The 21,142-nt window shown below is 51.4% G+C and overlaps 2 protein-coding genes across 5 annotated transcripts; one reads left to right on the top strand and one right to left on the bottom strand.

Moving 5' to 3' along the window:
* The first annotated feature begins 696 nt into the window (after positions 1–696).
* On the top strand, positions 697–6,361 carry LOC119097568 (E3 ubiquitin-protein ligase rnf146). Of its 4 annotated transcripts, none has more exons than XM_037220605.1 (6): positions 697–735; positions 2,746–3,163; positions 3,354–3,480; positions 3,834–3,951; positions 4,271–4,398; positions 5,550–6,361. In XM_037220605.1, exons 1-6 carry the CDS (start codon positions 725–727, stop codon positions 5,915–5,917), a joined length of 1,170 nt encoding a protein of 389 aa, XP_037076500.1. In that variant the 5' UTR covers positions 697–724; the 3' UTR covers positions 5,918–6,361. The 4 variants fall into 4 exon arrangements, with proteins under 4 accessions (XP_037076500.1, XP_037076501.1, XP_037076503.1 ...); XM_037220606.1 differs by lacking the exon at positions 697–735 and adding an exon at positions 740–768; XM_037220608.1 differs by lacking the exon at positions 697–735 and adding an exon at positions 778–899.
* Positions 6,362–6,651: 290 nt separating this feature from the next.
* On the bottom strand, positions 6,652–15,646 carry LOC119097093 (1-acyl-sn-glycerol-3-phosphate acyltransferase epsilon). Its single transcript, XM_037220137.1, has 8 exons — positions 15,564–15,646; positions 12,783–13,039; positions 12,349–12,427; positions 10,662–10,864; positions 10,083–10,215; positions 9,336–9,458; positions 8,680–8,803; positions 6,652–8,044 (listed from the first exon to the last, which is right to left on the bottom strand). Exons 2-8 carry the CDS (start codon positions 12,999–13,001, stop codon positions 7,810–7,812), a joined length of 1,116 nt encoding a protein of 371 aa, XP_037076032.1. The 5' UTR covers positions 13,002–13,039; positions 15,564–15,646; the 3' UTR covers positions 6,652–7,809.
* Positions 15,647–21,142: the final 5,496 nt, after the last annotated feature.

Genomic DNA, 21,142 nt, shown 5'->3' with positions numbered 1-21,142 from the left:
GTGTGGGACCTGACCACATCGCTGTGGCGAATGTAATATGACAACATCCATGTCTGTCCCGAGGCCCGAGTCAGATCGCATGGAGCGATGGGCGAAAACATACAGCGCACACGGCAGCCGCTAGAGCCGCCAGGGATGAGACGTGACCTCGGGCTTGCTGCGTAGCACCAACTTTGTTGGGACAGCCGGTCAGGACAGAGGCATATTCCAGCCCCGATTTTGTCGAGACCGTGTCTTGATGCTGCTAACAATTTCGCACCAGTTGCCCCGGAGGGCTTTCAGCAGGGTACAGTACGTCAGCCACATGGCCCTAACAATTATTGAAAGACGTCCATGCTTGGGAAGCGCGGAGCGGGCACGCTCGGGTATAACAGAACATTGGTAGGCTTGATACGAGAAGTATTGTCCTCATCCGTTCGCGATCTTGACGTGCGGTTCGCCTTCGTCAAACATGCCCGTACGAACAGCCCTGTGCTTGGTTCCGTACAACTAAGTACAATCGCGAATGCTTGGGTGAGCGTTGTGCGGCTCAGCGCGAGTGCGGGTCACAGTTATCGCCGAAAGCAGTTGGTGTGGCAGAACCCCCGTTGCAGAGTCTTGAGAGGGCAAATCCTCTTATACGGCCTTGGGATAATCAGCGGACTGCGTGGCCAACACTGCAAAGTGGCGCACTGGAGGGGCGCCGGAGCTGTCGCAATCAGGGTCCGCAGCCGCAGTTGGTGCAATGCGATTGATGTGAGTTGGGGGCTGTGTGTAGGGTGCGGATTGGTGCGTATGTGGGTGGGTGACTAGAATTGCCAATTTTGTTGTGTACGTTTACCTAGCACCTTAATTGAACGTTATTTTGTAGTCGCATCAGTTCTGTAACGGTGCCTGTGAAATACCTCAACACGAGTTTGGTTGGTGCAAATCTGCGTCGTGAGCGGCTGTTTTAGTTCTGGGCGAGGGTCGTAGTACCTTATTCGGCTGAGGAGCCATCCCACTTCCAACTTGGCTCCAGTGCCCCCAAATGTCAGAAGGAAATTGTCCTAAGCTGCGGGGAAGCTAGTTAATTGGCGTATTCCTGGGCATGTTTTGTCATTTTTCATTGCTTAGCCCCTCCCCCTGCTCCTCCAAACCCATTTTGCTAGACTATGTTCCTGGCCATGGCAACTGTTTGGCAGTAGGTGGTGATGAATGGTGTTAACAAACTGGTGCTACACACACAGTGACATGGTTTCACAAAGTGAGTTGGTTGGTCTGAACAGTGAATAATACCCAATGAGCCCCAAAAATATGCCAACTAACAGGTTTCTCCACAAATTTTGTCCATCGTCTTCTCAAGCTGGGTGGGGGTTCCCAGCCTCCTCTCCAAGTTGGGGTAGGGGGCTGAAGCCCACCTGACTGGATATGAAATTATACCCCTGGGAACAAGGCTCTGGCTTTGAGAGCTCCTTTGGCAGTTCTACTTTTACAAGTGCCTGGCACATTCAGAGCTTGGTTGATAGGTCATAACAATGTATATATTATAGAAGTTTATATCAAAGTGACAGTAGCATTGAGCCTGTGACAGGCTACCAAATTTATTAACAATGGATCCATGTCTTCTACTGCAAGCTGAATTTGTAGTGTCAGTTGTACCAGACTAAGCACATTGATGCATGAGATAAGTGTACACAAGAGTGGATCCAGGTGATAGCTGGGCCATGCCCCCCTACCCCCAGAGATATGTGTCAAGCATTAGATAATACATGGCTGGATTTGAAAAATGTTGAGGTTATTTTAACAATTGGAATTCAGCATAGAACAGTTTTTAAGATAATGAAAATGAAATATGGTTATTTTTTGCAAAAATTATACCCTTATATAGACATGACCATTGCAATCTTGGGGAGGGGGGCAACTGACCCAACAGTGTCATGTCCTACTTGAGGCGGCCAGTTAAGGAGAAGGTGACATAGTTTGGGATGTAAAATTAAGCAATTTTTACTAAGAAGTGTTTTGGAACACTCCTGGAGACAAAAAGTGAAATCTGATCAGTTTCTGAGAGTCAGGACACTTACAACTTGATCCTTCATGCTGCTCCTAATGGCAACACTCTGGATCAATCCCTGAGCATATGTGACCTGGCTTATACCATGACTTGATTAATGCTCCAGTTGAAGTAAACAGGTGGAATTGAGCACATACTCAAACTCAGTTTGTTGTGGCATTTGCCAGGGTTATTACATATCCTGGATTTTCTTTTTGGCATCACAGGTGCTTGGCACTTAATGTACAAGCTCAGAAGGCTGTAAAATTAGGCTTATAATTGACATTGTGGGCCAGGAAGAATTCCATATGTGGGTTGGCATTTCATGCTGTATTGGTCTTGAAGATCCATGCTGTTTGTATGTGTTTGCATGGGAACTGTAAACCAAAAGACCCATTAACTGCCCCCTCTCAATCATCACTTGCTAGTACTAGCCTTGTTTTTAATGCCCTTGTCTGTAGCTAACATTGTACTTCAAGGCCATGTTATGGGTGCTACATGACCATGCAAACCAGGCACTCTGAAGCTCCAATATCACTACTTTACCTAGTCCAGGGCTGTGGAGCTATATTCTTCAGCCAAGAAGGTGATATAATCTTGCTGAGGTGCCTGAAGATAAACCAGCTGACTTGAAACAAGTTCATGCATAATGCTTGTTTTTGTTTGTCACCAAAGGCAGTGACCATTTGAGTGATACTGTTATCTATAGCTAGGACATGTCCACCTTCCCTCAGGCTCATCATGGACATAAGAGGATCTCAGCCAGGACAAGCACCCCCTCCATGTGACCCTTCACACAATGAGGAGGCTGATGCCAGACAGGGGTCACCAGAGCAGCACAGTTTGTCACGGCACATCCCGTCCACGGCGACTGCCGCTCCGCCCAGTGCTGTGTCGCGCCACAGCCCTGAACCTGTGCCTGGGGCATCTGGAACGTCACCAGATGCCCCAGCTCCAGCCAGCTTCAGCCCGGGCCGGCCGGCCGGCGCGGCGCGCTCGTCGCCCCGGCGGCCCCGCCGGAACCGGAGCGAGCAGCCGCCGCCTGCCGACGCACCGCCCGGCGACGGTCGGCCGTCCCCGCCCGGTGGCGCGGCGTCGGCTCCGGCTGATGGCCGTCTGCCTGCCCTAGCCCCGGCCGATCTCGCCGCACAGGTGAGCGCTAAGCGCCAGCTGGTGGCTTCTTTGTAGCCACTAGGTTCGTTTGGATCTTTTTACTTGTTCTTATGATAAAAGGTACATATGCTGTGATGTCTGTAGCCATCACTTGTGGGGGTTGTCTTGCATACAGAAGACTGCTGCTTGTGTAATGCAGTCATGCAACTTATGACATCTTTATCCGCAGCCGTCACTTGGAGTAGAAAGCCCCGGAGACGTGAACACAACACAGTTGGATTCCCGGGGTCAGAATGCTCATGATGCCACTGGCCAGCTGTCCTCCAAGCCGCAGTCGCCCTCGGTGGACAAAGCAGGTACGTCATTGGCTCATGTTCGGAGTATTTTCGGCCAGAATCGCACTGTCGGCTTGTTCGGAAGTCGTCACGCTCATGAACGATATCATGTGTCTGCAAGCAGGTTGACCAGCGATTGATTCTCCGATATGACAAAGGCGACTAGTTTTCTGACATAAAGACATGAGATGACAAATTGTTCAATCTTTCATAATGGTATGGCAGGAAAGACATGACATTATATGGTCTTACGTAAACAATAACCAATTCCGTGCTGGGCAATATGCAATCCAAGCATGCAACCTCCAAATGCATGTATGAGCACTGCTTAGTCGGGCCCATCACCCTGGAGCTGACGTGTTCTCCCTGACCAGGTTCGGACGGGCCGGACTGCGCCATCTGCCTGCAGGCCTGCGTCCACCCCGTCCAGCTGCCCTGCCTCCACGTCTTCTGCTTCCTCTGCGCCAAAGGAGCTGCCAAAAACTCCAAACGGTACCGTGGGGCGGCGGTCCGGGCCGATATATCTGTCGTGCGCGCGCGCCCAGCACGCAGCAATGAGACACATTGTGTGTTGTGTCGCGGGACGAGCGGGGTGTCCAGAAGCCGCGGGATGTGACGTCACGCCTTATCAACCCAGATGCGCACCATGACGGAGAGACGTGCTGTATGGCTCAAACGCTTATCATACAGCCATCACTGCCCCCAGCCTGTGCCGTGAGCGAGGGCGCACTGTTTGAACGCGATGTGCGGCGTCGCTGTCCGAGTGTGGAGTGTGCGCACCGAGCCGTGACGGGGCACGTGACGGCGGCAGGTGCGCCATGTGTCGCGCTGACCTGCCCCTCGACTACCTGGAGCACCCACGCCTGCTCAACGAGACTCAGCTGCAGCGCGAGATGGCGCTCTCCGAAGGCTACCAGTGGTTCTATGAGGGCAGAAATGGTGAGAGCCTGGGGTTGGGGCTTACCGGAACAGGGTTTTAGAATGAAGTGTGGAAAATTGCGACCTATTTTCCTCTCCTCACTCACCAAGTGCTACATTTTGGTTTGTGCCAGTGAGTTCCTCATCATGCCGTCAAGGTTCTGCAAAGTTGGGTCGTAACGCGGGCCCAACGGAAAACAAGTCTCGTTTTGCAGAATGGTCGGTATAGCGTTTTGGTTGGTATAACGTTACGGCCGAAGACGAGGTACTTACGTGCCAGTATTTCCGGTGGTAGGAATTTGTTGGCACAGAAAAGCATCATTTGAAATGAAACTGTGCTCGTTCTAGCAGAGGCAAAGTGAAACGCAGGTTAAGATAGACCCAACCTTTTAATAGGTCCGCGCTGGCACACTGAACAGTATTGCACAGGTGGGAAAATTTTGGCGAATGACGTGAAGAGCCTGCGCACATAATGTTGAATGTGTTTGGGTATTGGTTCAGCACCGAAGGACTCGCGCCTCGGGTGCAAATTTGTAGTAGAGTTGGTTTCGATCAGTCCATGCCATGTTCGACTAAACGTTGGTCCCGGCCTGGCGGGGCTCGGAACAGTTCCCCGGTTAATGTTCTTGACGCCCCACTATCATTTTTGCATTCCCGTCTGAGAGCACATGCGGCCGGCAATTAATATCGGGTAATTGTCTGGAATGTTTGAAAATTTCCGGAGTGCCGGTCGGCACCGCCAACACAAAGAAGTGCCGCAGATAATTATCCGTGCCAAGCGATAAGCTCAGATAACCTCCAGGGCATGGTCAAGATCGACAATTGTTCGCTATGCCTAGCTACGACCGTTAGCTATGCATGACACACGTGAGGCGACGCTATGGGATAATATCGAGACCCGCCGACCGCGAATGGAGAATTTCCTTGGATGATTATTGAACAGAAGTTAGTCGATAAATTTTCCTCGGTCAATCGAAAGCGCGCTAAAAGAGTCGGTTTTCAGCCATGTACTGGATGCAAGCATGCACGGAAAGAGTCTCTGAGTGCCGCTGTGAGGGAATGGCGCTCTCGCACCACCAGGCTGGTGCAAGTACGATGATCAGCGTGAGGTAGCGTAGAGCCAGCGTATGTGTGCGGGTGGCCATACTGACCGCATGGGCCTGCGCCGTCAGGCTGGTGGAAGTACGACGAGCGGACGAGCGCCGAGCTGGAAGCGGCGTTCAACGGCGGCCAGAAGCGCGCCGAGCTGCTGGTGGCCGGCTATCGGTACGTGGTGGACCTGGAGGCGATGCTGCAGCTGCGGCGCTCCGACCCGGCCCGCCGGCGGCGGGTCAAGCGTGACCTGGCCTCCGAGCCCAAGAAGGGCGTGGCGGGCATCCGGCTGGGAGGGCAGCCGTCGCCGCCGGCCGGGGACGCCGCCGTGCCGGCCGTGGAGGTGGCGCTGTCCAGGCTGCACATCGGCCAGCCGCCGCCGCTGCCGGAGGAGGAGGGCGAACAGCGGTGGACGCTGCACCTCGACTCGGACGAGGACCTGCTGTGATCGGGCTCCCGGGAGCCGGGGGAGGGGCTGCCCGGCGCGCTCGGGAGCCGGTCGCTCACGCTGCGGCTGGATGTCTCGTGTGCGCTGAGGATCGCGCCAGGGCCCGGCGCGCTGGAGGGAGGCGGCCACCGGCGGACGTGGTTATGGCTACTTCCTGTGTTGAATGGATTGGGGTTCGGCTCGGTCTGTCCCGACACCTGGCGCGACCATTGCTATTGTTATAAACTGAAGGCTTTATCTTTATTTGTGTTAACCCATACGTGCGTTTATGTGTCGTGCACACGATGGAGCAGGTGCGCGATGTCCTTTACTCAGTGTCAACGTTCCAGATGATGGCTCAATACAGCATCGACGCCGGGTGTAAATGTCGGTCACTAGTGATGTGTTGGCTGGGTTTGGAGACGCAAGTTTGTGGATCAGCGTATTGGGTAATATAAGTTTGAGGTACGCGCACCTTTTATCCGAAGTTGTTGGCAACTGGGTTGTAACAGGGATGCGGATGGCGCCGCGGCCGCACCTTCCGTCGGCTCCAGGTCGAATGGGAATCTACTGTTGAATCTGCCAAACTAAGTACAGGCCTGTTCCACCTGTTCCACAGAGGCTGGTTGGACGGGTGATTAAAAGGCAAGCGCGTTAACAGCCGCCGGGTGGTAGTCTTCAGCCCAAAACGGGCGATCTGAACCGCAGTCATCCTGCGAGAGAAGCCATCCGACAAATCAGGGAAGCGACGTCTCTCACGGCAGTATTGCTTTATTGAACTGATCTGTCACACGAGTGTCACACAAGGTGCTTGTTCGGCAGTACACCGCAGCCGAGCAGATTGTCACAGCGATGAGATCACACGCAAAAGGCGAGGTAAGCAAGGTAACCTCTTGAACACAATGACAAAAGATCCTACCCTTCTTGTTCACATACGCAGGGGCTTACCAAACCCCATTACAGCCTCAACCAAACGTAAGTACTTGACATCGACACAATGTACATTAAATCACAGTGACATATGATGCATCAAGCAATTCATAACTCGCATCACTGGAAGATGGCCGTTGAAAGGCATGCTGAAAATTGTCATAGATTCCGGGTAAGTCCGTCCTCGCTGGCACGATTAAGTATAAGCCTACCTGAAGCGATAAAATGTGTACCTCAAATTTCAAAGTCGCCACAGCTACGTACCCTTCGTGGCTAAGAGGGTGTAAATCGACACGCTCTACATTTACAAACCGAATGAGTTCGCACAAAACGTATTTCACACATCAACAGAACGGACGTGTAAGTTAAAAGAATTCGCTGACGACACAATGCAGCCGCTGGCACGCGCCGCACTTGTGCTGAAACACACCCTGACTACGCATAACATGTTCGTTCGGCTCGGCCTCCCGGCGCTTTCTCATGAGGAACGCTGTGATTGCAAACGAGGGTAACACACTGGTGACTGGCGCGAGAAGACAACTGGATCACACAGGGCCCGGCGGACGCAGTCTGCTCATGTTGAATAATCGCTGGCACTGTCGGCTATCCTGTCGACCGCCTCACCAAATGAATACTGGCTACAATGCACGGACAACACCAAACACGGAATGAACTTGAAAAACGAGTTCTGCACCACTAATCCGTCGCTTAGACCGTGGCGCACTACATATGGGTAACTCTGTGTGAAGCGCTGGTGGCACGATGCGCCAACCCTTCCTAAAATAAACCCTCATGGCCGGCCCACCTGAACGCTACCCGACGGGACACCGGTCAGCGTCAACGGTCCTGACCGGCTCCTGACAGTGCCATCCTCGCCACCGGCTAAAACACCACACGAAGTGGGTTTCAAAAACAAAATGCGCCTGAATATCCCAGCGCCAGCGCAGTCAGCCAGCCACTGCCAGCGGCGGCGGCGCGGGCCACTAGCAGACGGCGCGGAGCGCGAGCCACGCGTAGCCGGCTAGCGTGCCTCCGACCAGCACGCGCGCGTAGAGCCAGCGACCCACGGCGGTGCCGAACAGAGGCACCGCCAGCGCGGCGTACAGCAGCAGCGACGGCACGGTGGCCGACAGCGGCAGCCGGTGCCGCCGGCCGCGGAACCGGGCCGCCATCTCCTGCGCCGAGCCGGCGGCCTGTGAGTAGAACGGCGCCACGATCCTGTCCGGACAGCGGCGCCAGTGAGCGGGGCGCGGGCACGAGCAGCAGCCGCAGCCGCCACATATCGAGGGAGCCCGGGGCCGGGAGCAGGCCCCTCTCCGGGAATGAGTTCTGAGGAACGGTGTTGTGCCCGACGAAGCATGCTGCCTTTCCTCGTCTTGTGGGGTCTTGGACACAGGTACACGGCACAATGCTCGCTTTTATGTGAGAGGAAATCATGGAGATAGGGTAGGATGGGATCAGTAGGATTCCCTACTCTCGCAACCAGTTGTAACAATAACGCCTTTGTTTTCGATGCCAGATTTCGTTACAAGCGACTGTTAAGCAACATGGCAACATGGACTGAAATTTGATGGAATGAGTAGCGTACGGGAGGATCTTGCCTGTGGTAGACAAACGGCGTTGCATGGTAAATAATCGTGCCGTCGGACTATAACCGAGGCGACGCGTCAGGCAATGTGGACTCTCCACCTCCCCCGTGGAGCTGGGCTATTTCACAAGACCTGGAAAGCCCCGTGACCATTTTGGCGTCGAAGCCTTGTGTCATTAAATGGGGCCTCACTAAATCATCAAATTTAGATCCAACATATAACGGAAACGCCGGCCCATCAGCTTGATTGAGCCGCTCTACACACCTGTCTTTCTCCTGGAACAGCTGATGAATCCACCGTTGGAACGCCTCCTCAGTCTCCGGCACTTCCGACATGGGGATTCGGCGCACGTGGATGTGCATGGCCGGACAAAAACCTCGCAGGAAGTCTGAACGAAACACCAACAGTCAACCGTCAGCGTGTGCAAGTGTGTCATTGGGACTTTACGACGCACTCAGATGCCGAGGCTACATAGCGTCGCCTGCCTCTTACCCTGGCGGGAAGGGCGGGCACCGCGGGGAATCGAACACCGGACCTCTGGTTTCCCAGACGCGCAGTGGTTAACGCAGACGCGGACGCAGACGCATTACTCACTACACTACCGGCATCCCCATCAACCGCCAGCGAATCCCATACATGGCTAAGAACTTTTAAAACCTGCACTACGCAAAGTAAGCACGGTACAGCAGCTCACAGCGCTACATTTGTAGCGTGCGTTTTGCAACGGAAAGCACAGTACTTAAAATCACAGTGGCACGTAACTTTTCACTTGCTGCTGGAAGGAGCTAACAAAGTATTCAATGAAATGCATGCTAACCCACAAGCTCAAGAACGAGAGAAATGCGGGATATTCGAGAATGTGTCATTACGGCTGCATAGTTCAGTGTTACAGGATGACTGGCCGGACCCCGTCAGCTTACCGATCAGCGCCACCGTCCTGGCCCGCTTGCCCTGGCTGTGGCTGTAGCTCCCCTGGTACACCACTGTGACGTCATACAAGGCGTCCAGATGGCGGCGCACCTTGTCCAGAGTCAGCCACGTGCCTGTCGCACAGGGCACAGGGTCAGTCACGAGCCTGTCACACAGGGCACAGGGTCAGTCACGTGCCTGTAGTACAAGGCACAGGGTCAGTCACGTGCCTGTCGCACAGGGCACAGTGTCAGTCACGTGCCTGTCGTACAAGGCACAGAGTCAGTCACGTGCCTGTCGCACAGGGCATAGGGTCAGTCACGTGCCTGTCGTACAAGGCACAGGGTCAGTCACGTGTCTGTCGTACAGGGCACAGGGTCAGTCACGTGCCTGTCGCACAGGGCATAGGGTCAGTCACGTGCCTGTCGCACAGGGCACAGGGTCAGCTATGTGCCTGTCTCACAAAGCGCAGGGTCGGTCACGAGCCTGTCACACAGGACACAGGGTCAGCTATGCATCTGTCTCACAAAGCGCAGGGGTCGGTCACGAGCCCGCCACACAGGACACAGGGTCAGCTATGTGCTTGTCCCAAAAAGTGCAAGGTCGGTCACGAGCCTGTCACAGAGCACGAAGTCGGCCTCGAACTTGACATGCAGCGTAAATGTCCAGCCACGATTACCACTTTACCACACCATGCAGTCAGACCAGGCCGACCACACAGTGCAGAGGGTCGGCGGCGGGCCGAGGCCGAGGCGCACCTTTGCTCTTGGGCGTGAGGTGGTGCTGCAGAGGCTGCAGATCGCTGGCCAGCGCCAGCCGCTCGGAGCGTGCGATCACCTCCGGCTTGGAGGGGTCGTAGCGCGTGCCCTCGGGGAACAGGACGATCCACGACTGCTCGGCGGCAGGCGCAAAAGGACCAGTTCAGTCGGCGGCCACACACAAATCACGCTAAAAAATATGCGAAACGAAACAAACTATATAACACAAAAGACAAAAGACTTACGCCCCAACTGAACAGGAAACTACACCCTTAAGCAAAGCCCACATCTACAAAGAATATGCACAAAATGTGCAAAGAATATGTACAGGGAATATGTACAAAATGTTGAGACCCTACACACGAAGAACAGCTGACAAGTGTCACATCACTATGCAGTGACAATCCCTTAGTTTGAGTGAAGAAATGAGTTGATAGTCGTAAATGACGAGCTTCGAGCTTTGAATCGAGATCTTCTTAAGATTGAAAAAGCACCACTGCAATCGCAAAGCAACGCATCTCCCTGGCGGGTTTAGTCAGCCTGTCGTTAACACCATAGTCGCCTGGCCGGTTCACGCACCTGTATCCGCTCCTGCTGCAGGTACTCGAGGCTACGTATCATCTTCTGCTGGCTGAAGCGGCCGCGGCGCACGTAGATGCAGCCGTGCTGATAGAAGTAGTGGCCGTACAGCGGCAGCCACTGCAGCCCGTCTTTCATGACGAAGCGCAGGTGGCCCAGCGCGCCCTGCCGCACCGCCACCATGTTGCAGGCGATCCAGTCCACTGCAGCACACAGGGAGGGGTGGACGGGTGGTGGTCATGGCCGGCAGCGGTGGCGGCAAATCTGACGAGGTGAAGGGCGACGGCAGCGCAGGGAGGGCAGTGGGGGGGGGGGGGGGGGGACTCGCCAGGTGGCCCAAAGCGCCCTGCTGCACCACCATGTTGCAGGCGACTGGCACCACCATGGCCCAGGCACCACCATGTTGCAGGCCCACTGTGGCACGGATGGGGGGTGGAAGGGGGTGGGGGTAGGTCATAGCCGGCAGCGATGGCGGCGAATCTGACGAGGTGACGGCCAACGGCAGAGTAAGGAGGGAAGCAGGAGGGGAGGGGGACTTGCTTGGCTCAAGCTGGGCATAACATTGGGCATTCCACGAAACACGTAAGACCAACTCTGGACATATTCATGAACCGGCCGCAGGAGCAAGACAGCGGCACCCATTGCCACCTGAGGTGGGGGCTATCCATAGGGCCCTCAGATCCGAGGCCGGGCTGGCTGGGGGCTAACACGCACCCGGGTGGAGGGTTGAGTGCGACGCGCTCGGGTTGGGGTGGGGTGTGGGTTGGGGTTATGTTACCCCTAAGATCTAAAAAACCTAAGAGAGTCAGGATATTCCGAATTCGTATGACGATCTGTATTCGAACCCACTTATGTCATAATTTAAGGTTCATAGGTCATGATCTGCAGGAAACAAGGTCAAACTTCAAATAATTCTAAGAAGTGCCTTCAGACCTCCTAATGCAACCACCTTCAACCTAGACACCCCTTTTCAGCGAGAGTCCATTGATGGTCAGATCAGTTGTGACCATGTTTGACAGTCAAAAAGTCAAGTGGATCAAAAACCTCCGAAATTGCTTTGATGTTTGAATTCGAGTCGGCGCAAAGGCCGACACTAGGACGTATGCCTCGCGAAATAAAACGTTGACCGGGTTACTGACCTCCTCTCACTTTAATCAAGTCAGAATATCATGTCTGTTGACATCCCTGTGATCAATACACTTGACATGAGCACATTGGTTTTGATTTTGTCTTGACCTTCATACCTGACAAAGGCAATGGAATGAGTTGCAATCCTAAATTAAAATGTTTCATTGTCTAAGAAACCATCTCAAAGACGTGTGACTTCGTCTAACCGTCTGGTGTCGCATCAGATCGAGTGATCCCCTAGGAATTGCCTTCTCTGACAGACATGGCCTGACTTTGATCTATCATAGGTCAGTGACCTTACATGACGCACCCAATTTTCAACACCACAAGCTAGATTACTCCACTGTCTACAGATGTATGTCAGCCCCATTCAAAAGTAACCACCACCTGGCATCCACCAATATGTCAGCCACATCCTGTAATCGGAGTCTGCAAACAGAAATGATTGGTTACTTAGAGTCCACAGCCATTTTCACAGCATGCAGTAATATCTTGGAAAACTTGCATGTCCCCAAAATGCACGTAATAATTCACACAATGTAATATAAAAATACCAGACCTGTGCTTTGGTGGTTGCTAATGTATAACACATTCTCATTCTTCTTAAAAATGTCATCTGCATCTCCATAGAAGAATATCTGTAGAAAGAATGGGAGCATTAGATGACTTCTTCACATAAATGACTTCACCCTAAATTTCAGTAAACAGTACTGGCATGAAACCTTAACTTGCACATTCATTCATCATTTGTCAAGGCCAGTGTGCAAGCACTCTCCAGAAAACAATAAGGTGTGGTTTTAAATAAGCATAACAATTGTTGAATTTAAAAACAAATATATTGCCCAAAATGAATTAACATGCTTCTGAAAAGATGTTGAGGTAGATTTTGAAGTAGCACAATGCCAACAAGGTACCGACATCAATATCCCACAAAAGGACAATAAGTTTTACTACATAACTGGACAAAATAGCATACACCTTGTGTTTCCTTACCTCTAAACCAGTGGCATGTTCAAAGAAGAGGAGAACCAGTCTTTGGTATGTAGAGTAAAGCATATCATCCACCTTCTGATACAGCCAGGCTGGTAGTGGAACAGAGATGAGCCTCCATCCCATCCATATAGCAAAGTATTCAGGTGCTGCACCAACCATGATGCCAGTGGATATAGCATATCGGATGATGCCAAAGCCAGGCAGCTTTGACAGCGACATCGTGTGCTGCAGCTTGCAGTCAGCGATGCCTCAATCAACTGAAATAAGAATATATGTATTATACAAATTTTGTCACGAGCACAAAATGCTGCTGCTCCACAAGATCTAGAACAAGAAAAACGCATGAAGACAAACAGATGTTAGTGGAAGCACATCCTTCCAATAGACAATGACAAAATTTATCAGCATCAAGAGTAAGTTTCATGCTGAATAGAGGGTGGCAGCAGCCGACATGGGCTGGGCAACCGATGTAGTGACTGATATGTCTGCTAGGATTCAGCCAATGGTGAGCCACAGGGTCACAGCCTGCGACAGGGCCACCAGATCCCAGGGGTTGTGGATGAGGACGGGTGTGCAGTCAGTGAACGGAGTCTAGCCAAAGCCTACGGAGTCACGACCCATGGACCCTGCACTCAGGAGTGCTGGCAGTGTGGTGGCTAACGCGTATGCGTTAACCACCGCGCATCTGGGAAACCAGAGGTACGTGGTTCGATTACGGTACGTGGTTCGGTGCCCGCCCTTCCTGCCAGGGTGAGAGGCAGGCGACCGATAAGCCATATAGCCTCAGCAGCTGAAGTGCGCCATGAAGTCCCAATGACTGCACTCACTATTTGATGTCCCAGGACACCAAGCTGGTTTCTCTCAACATAACTTTTTGGCTTCCAGCTTCGAGCTCCTACTCGGCTTCCCCACATCACATCAATCACCCTCAGACCTCCAATGTTGGTGACACCCCAGACAACCTTACCCAACCCAGTAGCTTGTCTTAACCCCACAGCAAAATACAAATGGATTTGAATCGTCACTACCACAATTTAGGGGTGTATTGCAGAGCTCAGTTGCCTTGGACATCCAATTTTTTTTGCACTTTTTTGTGTGCAAGGGGTACAGAAGAGGGATGAAAATCTTGGTCCAGAGCTAGGCTAGAGCCCTACACTGATCACTGATTATGAGGTGATTGCTCTCAAAACTGAGTTAACCCATCCTCCACACATTTTGCTTGTGTGACATGAAGATTGAAGATTTACAAAATTCTTGTTTTGTAGCACCAAAAATATATTTGCCTGCTTAACTGCAATGGATCAGCATATCTCACTATGGTTTTACAGGATAACTGAGATGAGGTGTTACCATACATAAACACTTTTTCAGCTATTATTTTCATTTTGAGTATCTAAAACCATTTTGACACAATGTCTTGACTGTTTTCACACAACTTTTCAGACTTGGTCCTGGAGACATCATGAGGGGAGTTTTAATTGGTTGGTCCTGAGATTGATCTTTTTCTAGCCATGTTTCACAGCCTCAAAAAGTTGCATGGTGCATCAAAATAACAGGATGGATAATACAGTTTTTGTAAAACAAAAATTGCAATAGCAGCAAACAAAGTAGCAATGGTGAACCCAAAGCCTGTTAAAGATCATGTGAAGCTGAGTCCAGTCATTACAGGCCAGGCCAAATTGTGCTGACCACTTGTAGCTATGTTTGATGACAAAGCCAAAGCTGGTCAATCATCAACACAGCCTGAAGCTGAAGCTCAAGTCAGTTGTGGAAAATGACTCAAAGCCAACACCAAAGTAACTAGAGGAGACCTGTGGTTGAACAACACTAAGTTCAAAGCCAGGGTTGGCTTGACCCTGTGCATGCTTTAAAGCACAGGAATATGGGTGTTATAAGGTTGAAAACTGTGCCTTAGCCTCCATCCTCCATCCATGGATATTTTGAAAACCATCTGTCAGGATATCTTACATAAAAAGGCATATCAGTATTGTCAAAAAAGATCTGCAAACCCTGATCCCTGGTTCCAGTTTTTCTTGTCCCATATCTCTCTGTGACTAGAAAGTCCAAGAAACCTCATGATAACTCTATACTTAGTGAGCCTCCAGTATCTCACCTCTTACCAGATCCTCTAACTCTGAGACTACCTGTGTGCTGTCAATTTTCAGGACAAACACAATCAGCATGCTCAAGGATGTAATAAGCTGTCTGCAAGCAAAATGATCAAAATGTATCATGAGGCAACTGGCAAACTGGTCCCGGTCCTCCTGACTGCATGTGCCAAACTCAGGCCATGCACATGCCAAACTCAGGCCAGCCAAATTGTACCTAACTGCCATGCATGCCAAACTCATGCCACACCAAATTGCACCAAACTTTCAAATAGCTTTTTCATGAAATTGTTTCCAGAATATGTCTACCTGAAAGCAGCTTTGCAACTCACAGTTCATGGAAGCAATGGCTCTCTAGGCACTGAAATTAGTGCCTAACTGATGACCATGTGTCAAACTATGAGCTGTGATTTACATCTGAGTGCTGATGCATGATGTATGCGTACTGCAATGTTACCATGTCTGCTGCTAAATCAGAACTATTCAGCACAATATGCATTTTTATAATATGGGTCCTGGACACCTATTTCATCAGTTGTTTTAATTCTAAATGATTTACTTCAAAATGACGTTGCAAAAATTCATGACATTGCGTCTCACTCATCAATACATACTAAACATCCTTTCAGTGATTAGGAGTACATCACTAAAACTACGACTTTTTAATACTTACATGCAATAATGTCGCATTATCGATCCCTCGCAAGCTTACAAGAATTAGGGATCCACAACAACGCACCGAGCTGCGAGAGTAGCACTCGAGCCGAGTAAACTTCCGTGTTTGTCATACCCGCGCCACAAATTATGTTAGGTATGCAGTACTAATTCAATATTTTTAGCATTGCCATGGCCAATACCGCAGCAAAGATATCGCACTGCCAGTTTGATAATTGGTGCGATCACGATCTCCTCCACATATATTGTACAGTTGCTTCTTGATACGCTGATTCCGATCGTTTCAGGTTTTGTTTATATTTTACGTTAATTTGGAGAAGTAGCGTAGCCAGAGGGAGGCACAAAAGCATGTGCTCCCCATTATGTTTCGAGGGGCCCTTCGGCCTCCCTGGGACCTACAATTAATGACCCGATCTGTGAACCCGAAGGGCCCGAGAGGCCAGTCAAAGGCCGTATTCAGGAGCCTCAGCCGGTAGAGCCATACACTCCAATGCCAGCACGCGGTCCTGCGCGCTGATCAGGGGACCCTGAGTCGATGAGGGCCTATAAGTCGGTCAGATGCCACCAGTAATGCGCAGTCTACTCAGCGGTGACATGGGCTTGGAGCACATTTCACAAGCAAGGGAAAAGCCGGAGCCAGCGATTTAAATTGGTGGGGCCCCGCAGCCACTAACAGGGGACCTGTGTAGGCAAGGGGCCCCGAGTCGACCAGAGACAATGTTCAAGGAGGCTCGAAGAGCGTGAAGGGCCCGCCGGGTCCGACAATCAAGGGCCCGACTCATCTAGTCACATCTTAAGATCCCCGCGTTTATAATCGATATCAACTTGAGTATTTCTGCTTGTGCCGCACGTTGCATGCCTTGCATGCAAGGTTCACACGCCTCTTCGCATCTGGTCTAGCTTTTTTTTCTTGGTATGACGTTATTCAGCGATGCTTCAACTTCTACAGCCTCCAACAATTGCGTAACGTTATTGCGCAATAAGTGATGCCCCACCGGTGCATTAGCGGTGATTGAACACAAACCGGTCCCTTATTATCACACCATATAACCACTTACTTAAACGAGGGGAGTCTTTTAGCCGTCTACGTTCGGGATGACTCTTGAAATACACCGACCTCCATTTCGACATAAACATTCAACGGTACAGTCACAAAACCTGACCATCGACTCTAACACGCCAAACCGATAGCGGTAATCAGCCACCACAAAAATAGCAAAAGCCGTGTCGAACATGCTTGACGCGAGTGCTGCTTTCCAGGCTGCAGGGCTGGACAGAACTACGGACCCCGACAGGACCAGCCTGTAGCCCGCAAGACGCACTGCATGCTGATCCTGTCGGATGCTTTCGCTCCAGTCTTTAGCCTTTTTGCATCCTCTTTAACAGGTGGGCGCATCAGCTAACACTCTTTATGCCGGAAGTTGTACACATCCAATAACACGTAATGCCACATAACGTCGAACCTACTTGGATAACCGAGACCTGGCCTAGACTGTTGACGCTTAACAAAATATGAATGAAGCCCGATGAGATTTTCCGTCGAGGCGGGGTGAGAAAACGCAATAGGGCAGGGGTGTGCTAATGCCGGTGTTTCATGAAACATTCACAAAATTAGTACATCGCCATCGGACTGATCGCTTTAGTCGTTACAACTTCGAGGTTGTGAGCATTTCCGTAATCATCATGACTGCGCTATTTCCTCAGCATATATAACTCATTTTCAGGCATGAAACGCGACTGGGGCCCAGGGCGCTTCAAGTTACGGCTCACTGAACCGAGCACGAGGTGTTTTGCACAGCCGGTTCATGTTAAATGTGCACTTAAATGGTTAATATCATTGAGATACCGCCTCATGTGCGTAAATGATTGCACCAACTCCTCACACGTCAGCCGTGCGCATCTCAGCTATTTCAAGCTTATTAATTGATATTCCATTATTAGGGTGTGTTATGTTTATATATAATCTGTATACGCCGCTTCCCACAGCGGTACTCGGGGCTCAGACGCCCGACTCCAGCACGTGGCAGGCATCTGGGTCTGAGTCCGGCCAGTCAGCTGATTGTTTGACTAAGCAGATGCCAGTTGGTGGAGGCCAGAAGTCGCCACAGCTGTATCGCGAGACCGTGTCAAAACAATGGATAGCACGTGAAAGGCTCCCTGGACAGGGGCATGAAAAATGATTTGCTCGACTGGGCGAGCGGCGGTCCCAAGCAGACAACTGCTACATCTTTGTCTACAGCAACCATTTCCCAACCGTTCGGACTGAACAAACCAAGAAGCCCGGATCGTAAACTATGAAAAAAATAGCAACTAAACATACATTTTCGGGAATACTGGTGTCTAATTTGTGATTTAACACGAGCACCACTCTCAAGATAAGAATGGCAAGGCAACACACTTCTTCAAAATGACACTGTTAGTGTGTGTCCAACAAACTTCGCCGCTTGTCTCAGCCTATTCGTTAACGTATGGCACAAAATGGTGACGTTCAGACGAGCACATTGCACAAACCGTGAAAACTGTGAAAACTACCCCTAAAAATCGTCAACACACGGATTTTCTCTGGATTCCGTCTACCTTTATTTTGAAGTTGTGGGGCTGGAGCCTTAATTGAAGCTGAACCCCCTTACTCCAACTGGATAGGAAACTACGCCCCTGTCCCGTTTGCTCTGTCACTGTTCGGAAACAACTTCTCAGAAATTTTGTGCGAGCGCGTACTCTAAAAATTCTGAGGAATGTCGTTTCCTTTCAATTTTATTAAATCGAACGGAAGGCCAAACAAAATACGAAAGGGCCAGGGATATGAATGAACCGCTGAAGGGTCGGCGATAGGTCCTCTGCGCCGAGCGCCCAGCTGTCTCTGCGCGCCAGGCCAATCAAGTCTCGAATCTGGCTGCCCATGTCAGTGGGTATGAATGAATGCCCCCTTTGACGGAGTCAACGCTTTAAAGCGCCGCTCGATATTGATTTCCTTGGTGCGCATGTCCGGAACGAACGCGGGCCAAACGTCAAAGAACGTTCTCGCGGATCCGGGGTGAATCTAGCCTGAAGTTGTTTTTTTTTTGGGGGGGGGGGGGCAACCGTTCGTCGCCAGCTTGCTGGTGTGGGATCCGAGGTCCAGTGCATGGTGTCTCTCGCGAGTACCTAGTAGGGACACCATTCAAGACCGAGAAAAGCACCGAAATGCTTTTGAATCTTGAACAGAAGTTAAAACAAAACAGTTAACACAGTTAAAGTTAAAACAGACGGTAAGTAGACGAAACTTTTATGAAGCTCTGGGAATGTTTTGGGAGGGGGGCCAACACATACTCTCATATATTTTGGGGGGTGGTCATGGCCCCGCGCCCCGCCCCCCTCACCCAGGATCCGCCTATGTCGCGGATCAAAAAGAAAGGAAAAGTATGCGGCCCGTGACGGATATTTTCTCCACGCGCCTAGCACCGGGGCACTCATTGTCTCAGAGCCCTGACCAGTGTTGGCCCTGGTCTTGACCTGGCATGGGAAATGGACCGACACGCAGCCGGGTGTTCGCTGTTGTTGGTTTCTGACTGCAGGGACGGCGCCACGGATTTTGAGTTGGGGGGAAGGGGGGGGGGAATTTTCAACGGCTTACTGGACAAAAAGGGGCCTCCTCATAGGGGGGCTTCCTGGGCAGTGTCTTCTTAGAGGGGAAGCATTATGAGGGCATCTGCTCCCCCCCCCACCCCCCACCCCCTCTATCAAACCGTTGCATGCACCGCATCCAAGTAAATGAGTGTCGACAATTAAACACAACAGGATGGGGCTTTCTGATCGCACAGCGAAGGGTCTCGGTGCCCTAAAACAGAGCATTATTATGTATCGGGGGGCCTCCTAATCCACACGTGATGCTTCTGATTCTCCACATCTAGCCAAGGGGCCCCGTTATCGCACAACAGGACATCCTGCTTCGGAGCCTAGGTCATATGTTGCATGTAAGGAGCCTCCTGTTCCAGACGTTGGGGCCTTCTGAATATAGAGACTGCTTCATAACCCAGAAACGGGCATTCTAGTTCACCTACCGTGCCTACCGAGCCAGCAAAGTAGCCTCTTAGACACAATACTTGGGCCTTCCAATCTAGAACATGGGCTGCTTTATTCATAAAGGTGACCTCATGATCCAGAGAAAGGGCGCCTCGATGCAGAAAAGGGTCTTCTCAGCGAGATGTATTACCCTCCATCTCAGAAGCATCCGTGATCTGAATTTGTGTAACCTGCAGATAGGTACAATGGCTTAAGTGTGGGAAAAGAGTGCCTCCCCAATTTTTTTCGGGGGAGGGGGCAAACATGCTATTGCTGCCTGCTTGTCGGCAGGGGAAACCTTCCTCTCTGAACCCCTCCCCCGTGCTGCATCGCTGTTGTCTGACTGACATAGAAACCCACACTGTCCCAGGATGCTCCGGTCAGCGCAGGAGATTTGAGATTGGCTGACTGACATGTGAAGGCCTGGCCCTGCGGTCGGTCCGGGGCCCCTGAAAATGACCTCCAGCCAGCCTCTGAATCCTTCGAGTCCTTCATTCGAGCCCTCGGTCCCCAGTCCCGAGAGTCCTTAGCTAAAGAGGGGGCATAGCAGCGCTGTCAATTTCTGTAAACCAGTTGGGGGGGGAGGGGGGGGGGGAGGCGAACCAAAGGCTTGACAGCCTGCGACTCTAACAATTGTTTTTTCTTGCCGGATTTAGTTCGCTCTATTTTTACGAAAGGCAATATATGAATTTAATGTTTGCAAAGTTTCCATAAGCCTTTGATTTAAGCTGCACAATAGTCTTGCGAGGGTGGATCAAGGGGGCAGGCACAGGACGCACGCGCAACTGCTGGTCGGCAAGTAAATGCACCCCTTTTGAGGCCACCTTAGGGCGCCGAAAGCGCTCTTCTATGGCGGTCATGGAGGCGGCACGCATTTGGTTGTGGAGGATGGGACAGGGTTAGCCACGAAGGACTTAGTGACTGTGTCGACGTGCACCGTGCATCGCGTGTCAGCGGGGCGACCGTTGCTCTAAGTTCGCTTTTCATACGCGCGCGGGGGCCTCTCAACGCCATACCTCAACCGTTGCCCGAGGTAGCGGTTTACTGCTCTTTGAACGCGTCAAATTGACTGCCACTCAGCGGGGGTTTCTGTTCCGGGCGGCTGTCGCATGGAATTGCTTGCCTCCCACGCCGCCCACCCGCTCGGCCGCCCACCCTTCATCACGGCGTGCCTTCTTGGGTGTTTTAACACGCGCTCGGGTGGCCGGTTGGATGCCCTTCGCTCGGGTGGGGGCCAATTTGAGCCGACTGAGGTCTCAGAAACTGAGAAAGCTAGGGACACAAAATTCCCAGGGCGTGTTAACCTGTACGTGGACTCATTTAGGTCAAATTTTAAGGTTCCTAAGTTATGATCTTTGGGTCAAATAAGGTCAAACACGGTCAAACATCAAGTTGGTCTCCAAAGCGCCCCAAGAGCCTAGATACCAAATCTAAGCCAAAGGTCACACCCTCATTTAAGGTCAGTGACCTTTTTGACCTTTTTGAAGGTCACAGTGACAAAAATCATACAAGGCTGATCTGAGTTTTGCATTTGAA

The sequence above is a fragment of the Pollicipes pollicipes genome, unplaced genomic scaffold (assembly GCF_011947565.3).
Source record: "Pollicipes pollicipes isolate AB1234 unplaced genomic scaffold, Ppol_2.1 Scaffold_4295;HRSCAF=5057_pilon_pilon_pilon, whole genome shotgun sequence".
Lineage (NCBI taxonomy): Eukaryota > Metazoa > Arthropoda > Thecostraca > Pollicipedomorpha > Pollicipedidae > Pollicipes > Pollicipes pollicipes.
This window is presented reverse-complemented; position numbering and strand designations above follow the sequence as displayed.

Coding starts and splice junctions, on each gene's coding strand:
- LOC119097093 (XM_037220137.1), bottom strand. CDS start 13,001: ATGTCGCTGTCAAAGCTGCCTGGCTTTGGCATCATCCGATATGCTATA. Junction 10,865..12,348: donor TAGCAACCACCAAAGCACAG/GTCTGGTATTTT, acceptor TGTGTGCTGCAG/TGGACTGGATCGCCTGCAAC. Junction 8,804..9,335: donor CAGGACGGTGGCGCTGATCG/GTAAGCTGACGG, acceptor TGTTTCGTTCAG/ACTTCCTGCGAGGTTTTTGT.
- LOC119097568 (XM_037220605.1), top strand. Junction 3,164..3,353: donor CGGCCGATCTCGCCGCACAG/GTGAGCGCTAAG, acceptor CTTTATCCGCAG/CCGTCACTTGGAGTAGAAAG. Junction 4,399..5,549: donor GTTCTATGAGGGCAGAAATG/GTGAGAGCCTGG, acceptor CTGCGCCGTCAG/GCTGGTGGAAGTACGACGAG.